Source organism: Glandiceps talaboti, chromosome 4, assembly GCF_964340395.1.
Source record: "Glandiceps talaboti chromosome 4, keGlaTala1.1, whole genome shotgun sequence".
NCBI classification, from domain to species: domain Eukaryota; kingdom Metazoa; phylum Hemichordata; class Enteropneusta; family Spengelidae; genus Glandiceps; species Glandiceps talaboti.
The window spans coordinates 2128283-2149704 of NC_135552.1; the positions used below are offsets into that span (position 1 = coordinate 2128283).

Consider the following 21422-nt stretch of genomic DNA (forward strand, 5'->3'; position numbering starts at 1 on the left):
TATTGAACTACTGGGATAGGTATCGATACATGTATTGTGTTGACATAATGTCATTAATATACTTCTATGTATTTCTAATTTCTGTAGTGCTATTCTTTTGTGGAAATGATGCAAATTCACAATCTGGACAGTGGGGCAGAAATCGACAGATACACGTTGTCAGAGATGTGTCCACTGATTCTCCATCAAATTGAGAAAGAGGATTGTACTGTGAAAGATGAAGAAAATGAAGATGCGACTGAGATACTTGAGTTTGAAGAGTTTTGGTCACGAAGAGTTCGTCGTAGTAATTCCAATGACACTGATGATGATGGCCCAACCACTGCCCAAGGTTTGTACATTGTTTATTCAGATTTTATCCCCAATGTCTTCAGTCCCCAACAGGCACCATCCGTATGTCTATACCCAAAGGTCATCTTTCTTTTCAAATCTTGACCTTTCACTTTGATCTCCATAATCAAGGTTAAATCATAAATTGGTCAATAAATTATTAAGTTTTATTTCTAGAGAAACCATTCAAACATGCACAATAACTTTGCCGTATAACATACCAGCTGGAGACTACATGTATGTCTTGACTAGTGACAATAGCCCAATAGGTACTTTCTGATAAGTAGTGACAATAGCCTAATAGGTACTTTCTGATAAGTAGCGACAATACCCTAATAGGTACTTTCTCATAAGTAGTGACAATAGCCTAATAGGTACTTTCTGATAAGTAGCGACAATACCCTAATAGGTACTTTCTCATAAGTAGTGACAATAGCCTAATAGGTACTTTCTGATAAGTAGCGACAATACCCTAATAGGTACTTTCTCATAAGTAGTGACAATAGCCTAATAGGTACTTTCTGATAAGTAGCGACAATACCCTAATAGGTACTTTCTCATAAGTAGTGACAATAGCCCAATAGGTATGACGATAAGTAGTGACAATAGCCCAATAGGTACTTTCTGATAAGTAGCGACAATACCCTAATAGGTACTTTCTCATAAGTAGTGACAATAGCCTAATAGGTACTTTCTCATAAGTAGTGACAATACCCTAATAGGTACTTTCTCATAAGTAGTGACAATAGCCTAATAGGTACTTTCTCATAAGTAGTGACAATAGCCCAATAGGTATGACGATAAGTAGTGACAATAGCCCAATAGGTACTTTCTGATAAGTAGTGACAATAGTCCAATAGGTACTTTCTGATAAGTAGTGACAATAGCCCAATAGGTACTTTCTGATAAGTAGTGACAATAGCCCAATAGGTACTTTCTGATAAGTAGTGACAATAGCCTAATAGGTACTTTCTGATAAGTAGTGACAATAGTCCAATAGGTACTTTCTGATAAGTAGTGACAATAGCCCAATAGGTACTTTCTGATAAGTAGTGACAATAGCCTAATAGGTACTTTCTGATAAGTAGTGACAATAGTCCAATAGGTACTTTCTGATAAGTAGTGACAATAGCCCAATAGGTACTTTCTGATAAGTAGTGACAATAGCCCAATAGGTACTTTCTGATAAGTAGTGACAAAAGCCCAATAGGTACTTTCTGATAAGTAGTGACAATAGCCCAATAGGTACTTTCTGATAAGTAGTGACAATAGCCCAATAGGTACTTTCTGATAAGTAGTGACAATAGCCCAATAGGTACTTTCTGATAAGTAGTGACAATAGCCCAATAGGTACTTTCTGATAAGTAGTGACAATAGCCCAATAGGTACTTTCTGATAAGTAGTGACAATAGCCCAATAGGTACTTTCTGATAAGTAGTGACAATAGTCCAATAGGTACTTTCTGATAAGTAGTGACAATAGCCCAATAGGTACTTTCTGATAAGTAGTGACAATAGCCCAATAGGTACTTTCTGATAAGTAGTGACAATAGCCTAATAGGTACTTTCTGATAAGTAGTGACAATAGCCCAATAGGTACTTTCTGATAAGTAGTGACACTAGCCCAATAGGTACTTTCTGATAAGTAGTGACAATAGCCCAATAGGTACTTTCTGATAAGTAGTGACAATAGCCCAATAGGTACTTTCTGATAAGTAGTGACAATAGCCCAATAGGTACTTTCTGATAAGTAGTGACAATAGCCCAATAGGTACTTTCTGATAAGTAGTGACAATAGCCCAATAGGTACTTTCTGATAAGTAGTGACAATAGTATATAGGTAATTTCTGATAAGTAGTGACTATAGTCCAATAGGTACTTTCTGATAAGTAGTGACAATAGTATATAGGTAATTTCTGATAAGTAGTGACTATAGCCCAATAGGTACTTTCTGATAAGTAGTGACAATAGTATATAGGTAATTTCTGATAAGTAGTGACTATAGCCCAATAGGTACTTTCTGATAAGTAGTGACAATAGTCCAATAGGTACTTTCTGATAAGTAGTGACAATAGTCCAATAGGTACTTTCTGATAAGTAGTGACAATAGTATATAGGTACTTTCTGATAAGTAGCGACAATAGCCCAATAGGTACTTTCTGATAAGTAGTGACAATAGCCCAATAGGTACTTTCTGATAAGTAGCGACAATAGCCCAATAGGTACTTTCTGATAAGTAGTGACTATAGCCCAATAGGTACTTTCTGATAAGTAGTGACAATAGTCCAATAGGTACTTTCTGATAAGTAGTGACAATAGTCCAATAGGTACTTTCTGATAAGTAGTGACAATAGCCCAATAGGTACTTTCTGATAAGTAGTGACAATAGTCCAATAGGTATGACGATAAGTAGTGACAATAGCCCAATAGGTACTTTCTGATAAGTAGTGACAATAGTCCAATAGGTACTTTCTGATAAGTAGTGACAATAGCCCAATAGGTACTTTCTGATAAGTAGTGACAATAGCCCAATAGGTATGACGATAAGTAGTGACAATAGCCCAATCGGTACTTTCTGATAAGTATTTTAAATAGAAAAGGCGCTTTAGAAAATAAATAAACTTAAACTTAAACTTAGTGACAATAGCCCAATAGGTACTTTCTGATAAGTAGTGACAATAGCCCAATAGGTACTTTCTGATAAGTAGTGACAATAGCCCAATAGGTACTTTCTGATAAGTAGTGACAATAGCCTAATAGGTACTTTCTGATAAGTAGTGACAATAGCCCAATAGGTACTTTCTGATAAGTAGTGACAATAGCCCAATAGGTACTTTCTGATAAGTAGTGACAATAGCCCAATAGGTACTTTCTGATAAGTAGTGACAATAGCCCAATAGGTACTTTCTGATAAGTAGTGACAATAGCCCAATAGGTACTTTCTGATAAGTAGTGACAATAGCCCAATAGGTATGACGATAAGTAGTGACAATAGCCCAATAGGTACTTTCTGATAAGTAGTGACAATAGCCCAATAGGTACTTTCTGATAAGTAGTGACAATAGCCCAATAGGTACTTTCTGATAAGTAGTGACAATAGCCCAATAGGTACTTTCTGATAAGTAGTGACAATAGTCCAATAGGTACTTTCTGATAAGTAGTGACAATAGCCCAATAGGTACTTTCTGATAAGTAGTGACAATAGCCCAATAGGTACTTTCTGATAAGTAGTGACAATAGTCCAATAGGTACTTTCTGATAAGTAGTGACAATAGCCCAATAGGTACTTTCTGATAAGTAGTGACAATAGTCCAATAGGTACTTTCTGACTGAATTAAAATTAGAGATTAGATGGTTATTCCTCTGCAAGCATAATTTATGGCAAATAAAAAAAATAATATCAATACTCAATATTTTGAGCTCCATAACACCAGTGCATTGTTAGTCCCTGCCGAACGTAGTCTGGACAGGGACCTATGGATTGGGTTCCGTCTGTCCGTGCGTCCGTGCGTCCGTCTGTCCGTCCAGAGCCGTTTCTTGGAGATGCTTTGACCAATTTTTTTCAAACTTGATACAGGGGCAACATACTATGGCATACATATGCATGTCAATTTGTTTTATGATACGATCCAATATGGCCGCCTAGCAGCCATTTTGTTTGCGAATTTTCCCTGTCCAAAGCCATAACTCAGACATGCTTGAACAGATCTCATTCAAAGTTGGTATTAGGACAGTGTTCTATGACATACATGTGCATATTCATTGTTGTCGTTATATGATCCAATATGGCTGCCTGGCAGCCATTTTGTTTGCGAATTTTCCATGTCCAAAGCCATAACTCAGACATGCTTGAACAGATCTCATTCTAAGTTGGTATTAGCACAGTGTTCTATGACATACATGTACATATCCATTTTCATTGTGATACAATCCGATATGGCTGTCTGGCAGCCATTTTGTTTCACAGTTTTCTATGTCCAAAGCCATAACTGAGACATGCTTGAACAGAGTAGTGATATCAGAAACAACCATATGAGGCCAAACAACATTAACCAGGTTTGAAAATGACAACATAAACTGCCAGTTCCTTAAAACCCAATCATAGTGGGGACTATGTCATTTTCAATGACTTGTTTTGATGTATAAATTATGTACATGTACATGTATGTAGAACAACCAGGGTGTGAATTTCATAGTTTGTGTTCAAACGCATTCAACCTGCAGGCTAGTGTGATGATGTATCATATACATATTACATGTACATGCGAGAAGATAGAGGGCGTTTTCAGTGAAGTACCGTCCATTAATTGCTCCAGTTATAAGTCATATTTTGCTTGTTCCTGTAAAGTTTTTACCCACACAACTTTTCGGAGACTTTTGTAAGTACCATGTCTTTTGACGGCATCACTGCAGCCATGGGAATCTCGTTGGAAGCCTATCGTGCAAGAATCGGTTGCTTTGCTGGGGTCTCGAAAATGGCATGGAGTCCTTTTGTCTCACCTTTACTCATACATATTAATGAACAAGGACTAACAGTGACTCTTCGCCTGATTCTTATGTTGTTGTTTATGAGTGGAAATGTGGAACTGAATTCTGGACCACAAACCCGTTCTCAGGATATCCCTATTACAAAAGATGACATCGATTCAATCCTTAGTTCACTGTCCGTCATTGAAAAAGACTCCAAGGAACTGAAATACCGTTTTGCTGCCCTTGAAGACCGCATGAATAATATTGAAGACACCCTATATGCAATCAGAGAAACCACCCTTTCAAATGCTTGGCGAATTGATGTAGTTGAACATTCTATTGCGGGGATAAAAGTACGTACAGACGAATTGACTGAACTAAGGAAAGAAGTCAAAACGCTACGAAAGCAGAGTGATGACAGAGATAACAGAAGTCGTAGATGTAACCTAGTATTTCGAGGCGTTGACCAAGAAACGCCGTTTGAAGACTTGGAACCGTCAGAGAACACTGTCAAAGATTTAATCAGAGACAAACTAGGTATTGCCAAAGATATACTATTCGAACGGGTGCATAGAATCTCCGGTACGTCAGTTCGGGGATCACCTTTGATTGTTGCAATGTTCTCCTTCTTCAAAGACAAGGACACTGTTTTACGTAATGCATATAAATTGAAAGGTACATCAATCAGCATCGACGAAGACTTCTCCCCAAGGATGAGAGCTATTCGAAGTAAACTGTTGGTAAAGAAGCGTGAAATCCTCCAACTTAATGCTTTCACGAAAGCAAGGCTGAATTATGACAAACTTATTGTCACTTCAGAAGTTGGTAAGAAAGTATATTTCTACGATGAAGAAGGTCACACCTGTAAGGAACTGAAGGATCAACGTCATCGACCTAGCTAGGTCTTTGGCCGGGCCCTGCATAGCAAGACTCCACTAGCCATTCTAGCATGGAACACTCAGGGTTTACAAAAACATTTGAATAATATTGACATTATAGAATTAATAAATAAGTATCCTATTGTATGTGTAAATGAAACTTGGGCAAAGTCTAAAGATGACTTCGACAATGCTATTAGTGGCTTTAAATACTTTTCGTCATTTAATACCAAGCGTAGTCGTTTTGGTAGACACTCTGGTGGTGTATCCATTTTTGTTGCTGAGCACTTAGCTCCTTACATGAAAAGAGTCCTGAAACATGGACAAAATGTTGTCTCGGTTATCTTAGATAAAACAACATTTAGTCTAGATAGAGATATTCTTTTATTTGCAGTGTATGTTCCCCCAGAAAATTCACCAATATATTCACCAGATGCCTTACATGGTATTGATAATTTAGAACATATCATCCTTGATGCATATGCTAAGCTTGATGAATTTTATTTGATCCTTGTTGGTGATTTTAATGCCCGTACCGGTGAATTGCCTGATTATATAGTACAAGACGATGATGCTTTTTTACAGCCAGGTTATCAATCGGACAGTTTTGAGCTGCCACGTACTTCGAAATACAAAAGTATCAACCTATTTGGCAGACAGCTGTTAGAACTATGTAAGCAAGTAGATCTACATATTGTTAATGGGCGTTTCCCAGGTGACAGAGATGGTAATTATACCTGTTTCTCCAACAATGGAGCTAGCGTCATAGATTATGTAATTCTGTCATCAGAGCTATTTCCTTTTGTTGAGGACTTTTCAAGTATACCAATAGATGTCTCAGATCATTTTCCCATATGTTGCAAATTTAGAAATATTTATTATAATTTACCGCAAACTAAATGTGATCCCATAATTAATATCCAACCACGGCATCGTTTCAAATGGAATCCGTCACAGTTGGAAGTATCCGTGCAGAAAATGAATGATGATTGTACTCGTTGTACTCGGCAACTTCTTGTAGGTGCTTCTGAGTATATCGCAAATGACAGTATAGATCAAGCTATACAGACGATCAGTGATATATTTGATTATGCAGCGTCGGGAATGAAATCGTCTAATATACTAAGAAATCATGAATGATCTCAACCAGTATGGTGGGACAAAGACTGTAGAGTAGCCAAGAATGAAAAATATAGACTCCTTAATAAATTTAGACTTTCGAATAATGGAAATGACCTGTTCTTATATAGAGCAGCTAAGAATAATTTCAAAGCTATCTGTCGACGAAAGAAAGTATCATTTGAAGAGAAACAGAAACAAAAAGTATTAGAAGCAAAACATGATCCAGTAAAGTTCTGGGGATTGTTACGTAACTTGAGACGTAATGTCTTCTGGTGATATTACAACTGACCAATGGTATAATTATTTTTGTGGACTGCTTAACAACACTACGTCATCTCACATTGATACTGCGTTTCGTGAAACCGTCACCACGCGAGTTGAGAATCACGATCATCATTGTGACCATTGTGATGAGAATGTTCCCAATGACCTCAATGCAACAATTTCTTTAGATGAAATTATTAAAGCCATTCGCTGTATGCCAAATAACAAAGCACCTGGTTATGACGGGCTAGTTATTGAGTTCTTTAAACAAAGTTTACCTCGACTGAGTACAGTGTTAAACCTCTTATTCAACAGCATTTTCTCTAGCGGTAATTTCCCTGCAAGCTGGAGTAAAGCTATTATTACGCCACTACATAAAAAGGGAAGTCTTAGTGATGTAAATAACTACAGGGGCATTTCCCTTCTTCCAGTAATGAGTAAAATATTCACCAAAATTCTGAATTTCCGTTTGGAAAGTTGGTGCTATCAAAATAAAATCATATCGGAAGCGCAGGGTGGCTTTCGTCGCCGTTACAGTACAGTGGACAATATATTTACGCTTCAAGCTATGGCAGCCAAGTATCTTACTATGAAGAAGGGAAGGTTGTTTATTGTATTTTCATTGACTTTTCAAAGGCATTTGACTCTATTCAACATGATTTATTATGGGACAAACTGATTAGATATGGTATACATGGTAAATTTCTTTCTGTTCTGAGATCAATGTATAGGAGCTTACGGTCTTGTGTAAATACGCCGGCTGGTATTACTGACTATTTTAGGTGTACAATTGGGACGCGTCAAGGCTGTATGCTTAGTCCTGTCTTGTTTTCTTTATTCATTAATGACCTGGTCTCTTACACAAATAAGGTTGGTTGTGAAGGTGTTTATATCGACAAAGAAGTTCAAAACCTCAATATCTTAATGTACATATGTATGCCGATGATGTGGCTGAGGGATCGGACATGCCAATTCACACTGAAAGACAAATTAATCAGCTACAGTTATTTTGTTCTCATTGGGGTGTAAGTGTAAATTTAGACAAAACTCAAATTGTGGTGTTCCGCAGGGGAGGTTGTCTAAAGAAAATTGAAAGATGGTTCTTGGGAAAACGACCAATTAAAGTCGTCCCTCACTACAAGTATTTAGGCCAAATTTTTTCGTCAAGACTTAGTTGGAGCCCAACCAAGAAAAACCAGGCTTCACAAGGAAGGAAGGCCATGTTTCAACTTAAGACTTTGCTAAGGAAGCTGGGTGGAATGTCCATGTCCGACTCTTTCAAACTTTTTGATACTTATGTTACACCTATTTTACTGTATGGTAGTGAAATTTGGGGTTATGAAAATTCCCCCCAGGTTGAACAAGTTCATTATCAGTTCTGTAAATTTCTTTTGAATGTTAGTGGGAAAACAAATGATTTAGCAGCAATAGGAGAGTGTGGTAGATTTCCCATCTGTGTCATGTATTTTAAAAGGTGCGTGAGCTATTGGTTAAAAATATTAGAAATGGACACTGATAGATACCCCTATAAATGCTACATTATGTTGAAAAGATTAGAAGAAGTAAGGAGTATAAAATCAGTCAACTGGGCTTTTAACGTCAAATCTTTAATTTGCCGCCTTGGATTCGGCCATGCATGGTTGAACCAGGGTGTAGGCTCCACTAGTCAGTTTTTGTCTGAATTCACCCAAAGATTAAAAGACTGTGCTAGTCAGATCTGGCACGAAGATATCGAATCATCTCCTAGGCTTCGTTCCTACCACACTTTCAAATCAATGCTTGAACCAGAGAGATATTTAAGTTGTGTTAAAATGTGTAAATTTAGAACAGCACTGTCAAGATTTCGCTGCTCCTCGCATCCTTTGCAAATTGAGAGGGGACGACATGAAAACATTCCTGCTGACCAAAGATTTTGCAAATACTGTATTACACATAATTTGTACTGTATTGAGGACGAGTACCATTTCTTAGCAATTTGTCCGCTCTACAAGGACCTTCGTAAAGAAATGTTACCAAGGTGGTTTTGTTTAAACCCTTCCTATGATAAGTTCCTTTCACTTTTGAATTCAGATAATATAACTTATCTAAATAATTTAGCTTCATTTATTTATTTTGCAATGAAAAATAGAGAGGAATCTCCCTCTATGAACTGAAACGCTTGTATTACTGTTTGCTCTTTGGGCCTGTGGCCTTATTGTTATGAAATAAACTGATTGATTGGTGTACATGTACATGCAGTACAGAATCATTGTAACTTATATTCAGATACAGATTCAGATAGTTTATTGCTATATGTACTGGTAACTGTTCAGGACTTAACAATCTCTATCATTACATTCAGACATCTACAATGCATGAAATGAAAAGACATACATGTACTACAATGTATAGTGTAGGTAATTTACCGATCAGTACAAAGCACAGATACAGACTAGGTCAGGTATAGATTGAATATTTATTTTGGACTCAAATTCACATTCGGATCTAAAGATACGTTATCTCTTTTTATTTACAATATATTGCTTTCATGGCAAATTTCACTGAGTTAGAAGGGTTATGGATATAGTCTTGACCTGCCAATGTCGAGTTAGAAGGGTTATGGGTATAGTCTTGACCTGCCAATGTCATCGAGTTAGAAGGGTTATGGGTATAGTCTTGACCTGCCAATGTCATTGAGTTAGAAGGGTTATGGATATAGTCTTGACTAGTCTTGCTACTAGATGTTTGGGCTTTCTTTCGATGCTATAACTATAAGCGAACGAAGTTCGCATGTGAGGCCTTGCCCGAACAGTCTAGTGAATGTCATTTTCAGACCAGACATTCCATTGAGATTACAATAAGCGGTGGGTTGGGCCATATATGCATATATATACTTTAATATATTCAATCTCTGCACGCAGGTGTTGACAAACACATTTATGTCATTACTATGTCTTATCAGTTTATGGTAATTGTGTTTGATGAGTGTGTAGACGTTGTCATTCACACATTTTAGTTAACGCATTGGTGGTTATTAGTCCCCGCGGACGAAGTCCGGAACGGGGACTTATGGATTGGGTTCCGTCTGTTCGTCCGTGCGTCCGTGCGTGCGTCCGTCCGTCCGTCCGTCCGCAGCCGTTTCTTGGAGATGCCTGGACCGATTTTTTTCAAACTTGGTACAGGGGCAACATGCTATGGCATACATATGCACATCAATTTGTTCTATGATACGATCCAATATGGCCGCCTAGCAACCATTTTGTTTGTGAATTTTCATGTCCAAAGCCATAACTCAGACATGCTTGAACAGATCTCATTCAAAGTTGGTATTAGGACAGTGGTCTATGACATACATGTGCATATCCATTTTCGTCGTGATATGATCCAATATGGCTGCCTGGCAGCCATTTTGTTTGTGAATTTTGCATGTCCAAAGCCATAACTCAGACATGCTTGAACATATCTCATTCAAAGTTGGTATTAGGACAGTGTTCTATGACATACATGTGCATATCCATTTTCGTCGTGATACGATCCAATATGGCTGCCTGGCAGCCATTTTGTTTGTGAATTTTCCATGTCCAAAGCCATTACTAAGACATGCTTGAACAGATCTCATTCAAAGTTGGTATTAGGACAGCGTTCTATGACATATGTATATCCATTTTCGTCGTGATACGATCCAATATGGCTGCGTGGCAGCCATTTTGTTTGTGAATTTTCCATGTCCAAAGCCATAACTCAGACTCCATTTTCATTGTGATATGATCCCCCATACCCAACCAATCCTTTATTGTTGTAGGCATGTTACATGTCCAACAAGCACACACAACATATCTAAGTCTGTTTGTTTTAGGTTCACAAATGTTGTTGCGTGATCACAGTAGTGATAATTCCTTAAAACCCAATTATAGCGGGGCTATGTCATTCTCAATGACTTGTTTTTACAAGCATGGGTCAAAAAATGTGATTTGTGGTCAAAAAGCTTAAACTCCAACAAAAGTACTGGGCAGATTGGCATGAAATTTTATGTGGACATTCTTAGATGTGAGTAAATTAAGATTTGTTCATGACACGATGATTCCCTTAGTGATATGCAAATTAGGGCTAAAAATGTGTCTTTTTGGGCAAAAACCTATAATTCCAAAACTACTCAGCAGATTGGGCTGAAATTTAAGAGGGATGCATCTGTTGGGGTGTAGATGAAGAACTATTAAGCATATAATGATCTCATCATTAAAATGCAAATTAGGTGTAAAAATGTGAATTTTGGTCAAAAATTTATATCTCAAAAAGTACTTGGTCAAGGAGACTTAAATTAGGTGACATGTTTCTAGAAGTGTTATTCTGCAGATTTTCTTCAAAATATTTTGACACAATTGGCCCTAGCAACCATGACCATGCCCTTGGTAACAACAGAGTGGCAGTATATTTTGCTCAAATAATATCATCTGGTAGGCAAGTGAGTAAACATTCAAAAAATGTATGCAAATATCCCTAGCCCATAGCAACAGCCAAATGGTCATGTATTTCACAAAGATAACAACAGGGATTAATAGACAATTGAGCAAACATTCAAAACATGTATGTAAATTTGCCTAGCAACAAGACCACACCCATAGCAACAACCAATTCACATATATTGCAGATAACAGGAATTGAAAGACATGAATAAACATTCAAAATATGTATGTAAATTTGCCTAGCAACAAGACCACGCCCATAGCAACAGTCAAATAATCATGTATATTGCAAAGATAACAGGAATTGAAAGACAAATGAATAAACATTCAATAAATGTATGCAAATGTGCCTAGCAACAAGACGACACCCATAGCAACAGCGAAATGATCACGTATAATGCAAAGATAATATCAGGAATTCATACACAAGTGAACAAAAACATTAAAGAATGTATTCAAATATATCTAACAACATGACCACGCCCATAGCAACAGCCAAATGATAGCGTATATCACAAAGATAGCAACATGGTTGGATAGGCAACTGGATCGTCATTCACCAAACAGACTAGTTAAACACTACAGTTGTGCTACAACGCCATTGGCGGTATTTTGTTTAATGTCTTGTCAATGTGGGATTTTAGTATCATTTCATAATGTTATACATACACAGTATGTACATTTATTTTCTTGCAGTGTGGGGTTTTAGTTTCCTGAGTGTTACCATCATAAACTTGTGTTCACTAGTTGGTGTGGTGATTGTGCCATTCATGGGAAAGAAGATATACCAACATATTCTCATGTTTTTGATCTGTTTGGCGGTAGGAACTCTGTCAGGAAGTGCTCTCCTACATTTGCTTCCAGAGGTAAGAAAGAAGATATGAATAAATGACTCATTGCACACGTCATTATCTGAAAATAGACAATGTATTATTTTAATACGGTTGTAGATAATGGCAATCTGATTAATATCTGTTGAAGGAGAAGGCTGAATTTGCACTGTATTTCATGGCTACATTGCTTGTCTTTCACATTCTGTTTTGTTAATGTTTTTGGTGACTCGCTGCCTTAACAAAGCAAACTGAAACTCTTCCTTAGTCAGATCATAGGTAAAATCTACCAGAATTTCACAATCGCTATTTAAAGGGAGGCAAGGAAGGTATGCTCTCTAAAGCAGGGTATCATGCAGCACTGTCTTGTCATAATCTAGCAACTTTGTGTTATTTTATCCCTTCTTTTATATAGTGGTGATTCAAAAGAAAGAATTTAACATAACAAAGTTTTACTCATTAGTTGCAGAACAACAAATGTTATTTATCATCAGTGGGCACTCTTGTAAGGGTGGAGGGGGTTACCTTATTTTGAGATGAAAACAGGCACTGATCATGTGTTTAGAGAAAAGATATTCCCATGAGTAATCAATATATGTTGTGATATCATTTTCTAACTATTTTAATTTCAAGGCACATGGGATTTTAGTGCTGGACTTGGAGTATTGTCTGAAAAACCTGACAGTCATTGGTGGTATTTATCTTTTCTTTCTTACGGAAAAAATGATGAAGATGTATGTAGTGAAAAGGAAGGTATGGAATCTAATCTTTACCACTAATACATGTATATGGTACAAAGGAAGGTATGGAATCTAATCTTTACCACTAATACATGTATATGGTACAAAGGAAGGTATGGAATCTAATCTTTACCACTAATACATGTACATAGTAAAAAGGAAGGTATGGAATCTAATCTTTACCACTAATACATGTATATAGTAAAAAGGAAGGTATGGAATCTAATCTTTACTACTAATACATGTATATATTAAAAAGGAAGGTATGAAATCTAATCTTTACTACTAATACATGTATATAGTAAAAAGGAAGGTATGGAATCTAATCTTTACCACTAATACATGTATATGGTACAAAGGAAGGTATGGAATCTAATCTTTACCACTAATACATGTATATGGTACAAAGGAAGGTATGAAATCTAATCTTTACCACTAATACATGTATATAGTAAAAAGGAAGGTATGGAATCTAATCTTTACTACTAATACATGTATATGGTACAAAGGAAGGTATGGAATCTAATCTTTACCACTAATACATGTACATAGTAAAAAGGAAGGTATGGAATCTAATCTTTACCACTAATACATGTATATAGTAAAAAGGAAGGTATGGAATCTAATCTTTACTACTAATACATGTATATATTAAAAAGGAAGGTATGGAATCTAATCTTTACCACTAATACATGTACATAGTAAAAAGGAAGGTATGGAATCTAATCTTTACCACTAATACATGTATATAGTAAAAAGGAAGGTATGAAATCTAATCTTTACTACTAATACATGTATATATTAAAAAGGAAGGTATGAAATCTAATCTTTACTACTAATACATGTATATGGTACAAAGGAAGGTATGGAATCTAATCTTTACTACTAATACATGTATATGGTACAAAGGAAGGTATGGAATCTAATCTTTACCACTAATACATGTACATAGTAAAAAGGAAGGTATGAAATCTAATCTTTACCACTAATACATGTATATGGTACAAAGGAAGGTATGGAATCTAATCTTTACTACTAATACATGTATATGGTACAAAGGAAGGTATGGAATCTAATCTTTACCACTAATACATGTATATGGTACAAAGGAAGGTATGGAATCTAATCTTTACCACTAATACATGTATATAGTAAAAAAGGAAGGTATGGAATCTAATCTTTACCACTAATACATGTATATGGTACAAAGGAAGGTATGGAATCTAATCTTTACCACTAATACATGTATATAGTAAAAAAGGAAGGTATGAAATCTAATCTTTACCACTAATACATGTACATAGTAAAAAAGGAAGGTATGGAATCTAATCTTTACCACTAATACATGTATATGGTAAAAAAGGAAGGTATGAAATCTAATCTTTACCACTAATACATGTATATAGTAAAAAGGAAGGTATGGAATCTAATCTTTACCACTAATACATGTATATATTAAAAAGGAAGGTATGGAATCTAATCTTTACCACTAATACATGTACATAGTAAAAAAGGAAGGTATGGAATCTAATCTTTACCACTAATACATGTATATAGTAAAAAGGAAGGTATGGAATCTAATCTTTACCACTAATACATGTACATAGTAAAAAGGAAGGTATGGAATCTAATCTTTACCACTAATACATGTATATGGTACAAAGGAAGGTATGGAATCTAATCTTTACCACTAATACATGTATATAGTAAAAAGGAAGGTATGGAATCTAATCTTTACCACTAATACATGTATATAGTAAAAAGGAAGGTATGGAATCTAATCTTTACTACTAATACATGTATATAGTAAAAAGGAAGGTATGGAATCTAATCTTTACCACTAATACATGTATATATTAAAAAGGAAGGTATGAAATCTAATCTTTACTACTAATACATGTATATATTAAAAAGGAAGGTATGAAATCAAATCTTTACTACTAATACATGTACATAGTAAAAAGGAAGGTATGAAATCTAATCTTTACTACTAATACATGTATATATTAAAAAAGGAAGGTATGGAATCTAATCTTTACTACTAATACATGTATATGGTACAAAGGAAGGTATGGAATCTAATCTTTACCACTAATACATGTATATGGTACAAAGGAAGGTATGGAATCTAATCTTTACCACTAATACATGTATATATTAAAAAAGGAAGGTATGAAATCTAATCTTTACTACTAATACATGTATATGGTACAAAGGAAGGTATGGAATCTAATCTTTACCACTAATACATGTATATGGTACAAAGGAAGGTATGAAATCTAATCTTTACCACTAATACATGTATATGGTACAAAGGAAGGTATGGAATCTAATCTTTACCACTAATACATGTATATAGTAAAAAAGGAAGGTATGGAATCTAATCTTTACCACTAATACATGTATATGGTACAAAGGAAGGTATGGAATCTAATCTTTACCACTAATACATGTATATATTAAAAAGGAAGGTATGGAATCTAATCTTTACCACTAATACATGTATATGGTAAAAAAGGAAGGTATGAAATCAAATCTTTACTACTAATACATGTACATATTAAAAAGGAAGGTATGAAATCTAATCTTTACCACTAATACATGTATATATTAAAAAGGAAGGTATGAAATCTAATCTTTACCACTAATACATGTATATGGTACAAAGGAAGGTATGAAATCAAATCTTTACTACTAATACATGTACATATTAAAAAAGGAAGGTATGAAATCTAATCTTTACTACTAATACATGTATATAGTAAAAAGGAAGGTATGAAATCTAATCTTTACCACTAATACATGTATATAGTAAAAAGGAAGGTATGGAATCTAATCTTTACTACTAATACATGTATATATTAAAAAGGAAGGTATGGAATCTAATCTTTACCACTAATACATGTATATAGTAAAAAGGAAGGTATGGAATCTAATCTTTACCACTAATACATGTATATGGTAAAAAAGGAAGGTATGAAATCTAATCTTTACCACTAATACATGTATATAGTAAAAAGGAAGGTATGGAATCTAATCTTTACCACTAATACATGTATATATTAAAAAAGGAAGGTATGGAATCTAATCTTTACCACTAATACATGTATATATTAAAAAAGGAAGGTATGAAATCTAATCTTTACTACTATAGTAAAAAGGAAAGTATGGAATCTAATCTTTACCACTAATACATATATATAAGGGGCTTCACACTTGGATATTTGGTCCGCTCTAGAGCTGCTCTAACTTTTAGTCTGCTCTAAAAGTACGATAAACGTTTTTAAAAATTGTACAGTTGTGCTACAATGCCATTGGCGGTATTTTTTAGATAACGGAGCAGAAGCAATCCTCCTGACAGTAGTTTAGTAGTCCAGTTATGAATTACGTAACGTTAAATAACACTGTCCTTCAAATAGTTCCCTCTAAGGCTCTATGCTATAGTGATAGTAAGTCTTCAAATAGTTCCCTCTAAAGGCTCTATGCTATAGTGATAGTAAGTCTTCAAATAGTTCCCTCTAAAGGCTCTATGCTATAGTGATAGTAAGTCTTCAAATAGTTCCCTCTATAAGGCTCTATGCTATAGTGATAGTAAGTCTTCAAATAGTTCCCTCTAAGGCTCTATGCTATAGTGATAGTAAGTCTTCAAATAGTTCCCTCTATAAGGCTCTATGCTATAGTGATAGTAAGTCTTCAAATAGTTCCCTCTATAAGGCTCTATGCTATAGTGATAGTAAGTCTTCAAATAGTTCCCTCTATAAGGCTCTATGCTATAGTGATAGTAAGTCTTCAAATAGTTCCCTCTAAGGCTCTATGCTATAGTGATAGTAAGTCTTCAAATAGTTCCCTCTAAGGCTCTATGCTATAGTGATAGTAAGTCTTCAAATAGTTCCCTCTAAGGCTCTATGCTATAGTGATAGTAAGTCTTCAAATAGTTCCCTCTAAGGCTCTATGCTATAGTGATAGTAAGTCTTCAAATAGTTCCCTCTAAGGCTCTATGCTATAGTGATAGTAAGTCTTCAAATAGTTCCCTCTAAGGCTCTATGCTATAGTGATAGTAAGTCTTCAAATAGTTCCCTCTAAGGCTCTATGCTATAGTGATAGTAAGTCTTCAAATAGTTCCCTCTATAAGGCTCTATGCTATAGTAATAGTAAGTCTTCAAATAGTTCCCTCTATAAGGCTCTATGCTATAGTGATAGTAAGTCTTCAAATAGTTCCCTCTATAAGGCTCTATGCTATAGTGATAGTAAGTCTTCAAATAGTTCCCTCTATAAGGCTCTATGCTATAGTGATAGTAAGTCTTCAAATAGTTCCCTCTAAGGCTCTATGCTATAGTGATAGTAAGTCTTCAAATAGTTCCCTCTAAGGCTCTATGCTATAGTGATAGTAAGTCTTCAAATAGTTCCCTCTATAAGGCTCTATGCTATAGTGATAGTAAGTCTTCAAATAGTTCCCTCTATAAGGCTCTATGCTATAGTGATAGTAAGTCTTCAAATAGTTCCCTCTAAGGCTCTATGCTATAGTGATAGTAAGTCTTCAAATAGTTCCCTCTATAAGGCTCTATGCTATAGTGATAGTAAGTCTTCAAATAGTTCCCTCTATAAGGCTCTATGCTATAGTGATAGTAAGTCTTCAAATAGTTCCCTCTAAGGCTCTATGCTATAGTGATAGTAAGTCTTCAAATAGTTCCTCTATAAGGCTCTATGCTATAGTGATAGTAAGTCTTCAAATAGTTCCCTCTATAAGGCTCTATGCTATAGTGATAGTAAGTCTTCAAATAGTTCCCTCTATAAGGCTCTATGCTATAGTGATAGTAAGTCTTCAAATAGTTCCCTCTATAAGGCTCTATGCTATAGTGATAGTAAGTCTTCAAATAGTTCCCTCTATAAGGCTCTATGCTATAGTGATAGTAAGTCTTCAAATAGTTCCCTCTATAAGGCTCTATGCTATAGTGATAGTAAGTCTTCAAATAGTTCCCTCTATAAGGCTCTATGCTATAGTGATAGTAAGTCTTCAAATAGTTCCCTCTATAAGGCTCTATGCTATAGTGATAGTAAGTCTTCAAATAGTTCCCTCTATAAGGCTCTATGCTATAGTAATAGTAAGTCTTCAAATAGTTCCCTCTATAAGGCTCTATGCTATAGTGATAGTAAGTCTTCAAATAGTTCCCTCTATAAGGCTCTATGCTATAGTAATAGTAAGTCTTCAAATAGTTCCCTCTAAGGCTCTATGCTATAGTGATAGTAAGTCTTCAAATAGTTCCCTCTATAAGGCTCTATGCTATAGTGATAGTAAGTCTTCAAATAGTTCCCTCTATAAGGCTCTATTCTATAGTGATAGTAAGTCTTCAAATAGTTCCCTCTATAAGGCTCTATGCTATAGTGATAGTAAGTCTTCAAATAGTTCCCTCTATAAGGCTCTATGCTATAGTGATAGTAAGTCTTCAAATAGTTCCCTCTATGGCTCTATGCTATAGTAATAGTAAGTCTTCAAATAGTTCCCTCTATGGCTCTATGCTATAGTGATAGTAAGTCTTCAAATAGTTCCCTCTATAAGGCTCTATGCTATAGTGATAGTAAGTCTTCAAATAGTTCCCTCTATAAGGCTCTATGCTATAGTGATAGTAAGTCTTCAAATAGTTCCCTCTATAAGGCTCTATGCTATAGTGATAGTAAGTCTTCAAATAGTTCCCTCTATAAGGCTCTATGCTATAGTGATAGTAAGTCTTCAAATAGTTCCCTCTATAAGGCTCTATGCTATAGTAATAGTAAGTCTTCAAATAGTTCCCTCTATAAGGCTCTATGCTATAGTGATAGTAAGTCTTCAAATAGTTCCCTCTATAAGGCTCTATGCTATAGTGATAGTAAGTCTTCAAATAGTTCCCTCTATAAGGCTCTATGCTATAGTAATAGTAAGTCTTCAAATAGTTCCCTCTATAAGGCTCTATGCTATAGTGATAGTAAGTCTTCAAATAGTTCCCTCTATAAGGCTCTATGCTATAGTAATAGTAAGTCTTCAAATAGTTCCCTCTAAGGCTCTATGCTATAGTGATAGTAAGTCTTCAAATAGTTCCCTCTATAAGGCTCTATGCTATAGTGATAGTAAGTCTTCAAATAGTTCCCTCTATAAGGCTCTATTCTATAGTGATAGTAAGTCTTCAAATAGTTCCCTCTATAAGGCTCTATGCTATAGTGATAGTAAGTCTTCAAATAGTTCCCTCTATAAGGCTCTATGCTATAGTGATAGTAAGTCTTCAAATAGTTCCCTCTATGGCTCTATGCTATAGTAATAGTAAGTCTTCAAATAGTTCCCTCTATGGCTCTATGCTATAGTGATAGTAAGTCTTCAAACATCCATAAAGCCATGCAGACTTTGCTCCGTGTTAGATACATCCATGTTTTACGTTACTTTCTGTGTTGCCAAATTGAGCTGATGATGTCATGTCAAAAGCCACGTGGTCTAAAAACCTGAATCTCCATAAATTATTATCAATATGCAATTATTTATCCATGATGTTTAGAATTTTGATTGGTTAATATAGTTACAACGACCCAGTGTGACCCCCACTAATGTCTAGTACCAGTATGCACTATGTCACCAGCCATGGCATTGTTTTTTTAGTCCCCGCGGACGAAGTCCGGAACGGGGACTTATGGATTGGGTTCCGTCTGTCCGTCCGTCCGTCCGTCCGTCCGTCCGCAGCCGTTTCTTGGAGATGCCTGGACCGATTTTTTTCGAACTTGATACAGGGGCAACATGCTATGGCATACATATGCACGTCAATTTGTTTTATGATACGATCCAATATGGCCGCCTAGCAACCATTTTTACCCGTGTAAGGGTGCTAACGTGAGGAAATACGGTATATTGACAGAGTAAAAAAAAAATAAAGAGTTATACATCTGTTACAAGGTGTTTCTCTCTACGTCAAAAGGCGAAAAAAAACATACTTGGTTAGATCATTGGCATTCTTTGTTTTCTGACACTGAAGTAAAATAACAATTATATTATACCAGTATATTGATGGTGCAAATTGAGAGATCTGATTGGTCTAGACATCAAACTAGCACGTCTAAAATGAACAATAATGAACAGTTGGCATGTGTCCAAATTTTAATGTTCACTGTGTGTCGTCTGCCAAGAATGTTGTAGTCCGCAGTGATAGTGAACTCTTGGAATTATCTGAGGAGGATTTTCTCAATAAGACAATAGTTTATGGGAAATTTACAATGAAGGAAATTTTGAAAACAGCCGAGTTACCACATATTTGTGCAAATCATTGCCCCTGTCCTAGAGTATAGTATCAGTCATCAATCTAAGAGGGAAATCCCCTTAAAATCCAAAAGTCTACTCACATAAATACATTGTAAATATCAACTTGCCACCATGTCTATCTTCTCACGAGTTGCAAAGCCGACTGGGCACAAAGCATGCTGTATTCAGTAAACCACTTCAAGTTTATACTTTGAGTCAAATAGGCAGTTTACTCATAACTGTAAGCTATTAATGAGCCAATGAATGTACAGATTGTCACTAGAAACGAGTAGCAGATAAAATAAATCCAGTCACTGCACGACACTCATAGTTGACGTCGACGCTTCCATCACATCAGCTGTCTTGAAACAGTTTCATTGTTATGCAAATTAGTGTAGGGGGTGCAAATGAAACCAGAAAACGTTAGTTCTTATCTTGTTTCTGATTTTTTCAATAAACTGGTATAATATAATATCCATAAACTATCCCCTGGGGATGGTATACCAAGAAGTTTTGACCAGTGAACTAAATGTATGCGCAAGTGATAGCGAGTGCATATATTTCGTTCACTAGTCAAAGCCTCTTGGTATACCATCCCCAAGGGGTTGTTTAATTGCTTAAGGTTCTGTAAACTATTATAAGGGTAAACATTTATATCTCACATCGTTGTATAATTTGCAAACACAATTAAAATGATTCTTATTCTCAATATCACCTGTTTCACACATACTACATTTTCTTGCATGCCTTGGTATTCCATTTCCATGGCCAGATTGATTCTCATAATGAATTCTCAAACAACACTATTGCATTTCTAAATCTCGGGGGCTAATACATCAGAAAGGTATTGTTCAAAACAAAAAACAGTTCTTAAAATCTCTATATGAATCTAACTTAGGAAAACTCTCCAAATGCTACTACTAGCATATTAGGCTGAAGTGTGGTAGGTAGATCCTAAGGGGTGTTTAGTTTAGGTATTTTTCATGAAATGATGATCTCATCAGTGATTTGCAAATTAGGTCTAAAAAATTGTGTCCTGTAGGTCAAAAGTCTATAATTCAAAATTTACTGAGCAGATGTGGCTGAGATGTG

At 35.6% G+C, this 21422-nt stretch overlaps 1 protein-coding gene across 1 annotated transcript in view; it reads left to right on the forward strand.

Annotated features, from left to right (window-relative positions):
- Positions 1 to 21422, forward strand: part of LOC144434520 (metal cation symporter ZIP14-like) — a 44321-nt gene that overhangs the window by 10118 nt on the left and 12781 nt on the right. The window contains exons 2-4 of the mRNA XM_078122981.1: positions 88 to 331; positions 12202 to 12371; positions 12969 to 13088. Of these exons, the coding sequence (XP_077979107.1) occupies positions 88 to 331; positions 12202 to 12371; positions 12969 to 13088 (534 nt within the window). The remainder of the gene's footprint in view (positions 1 to 87; positions 332 to 12201; positions 12372 to 12968; positions 13089 to 21422) is intronic.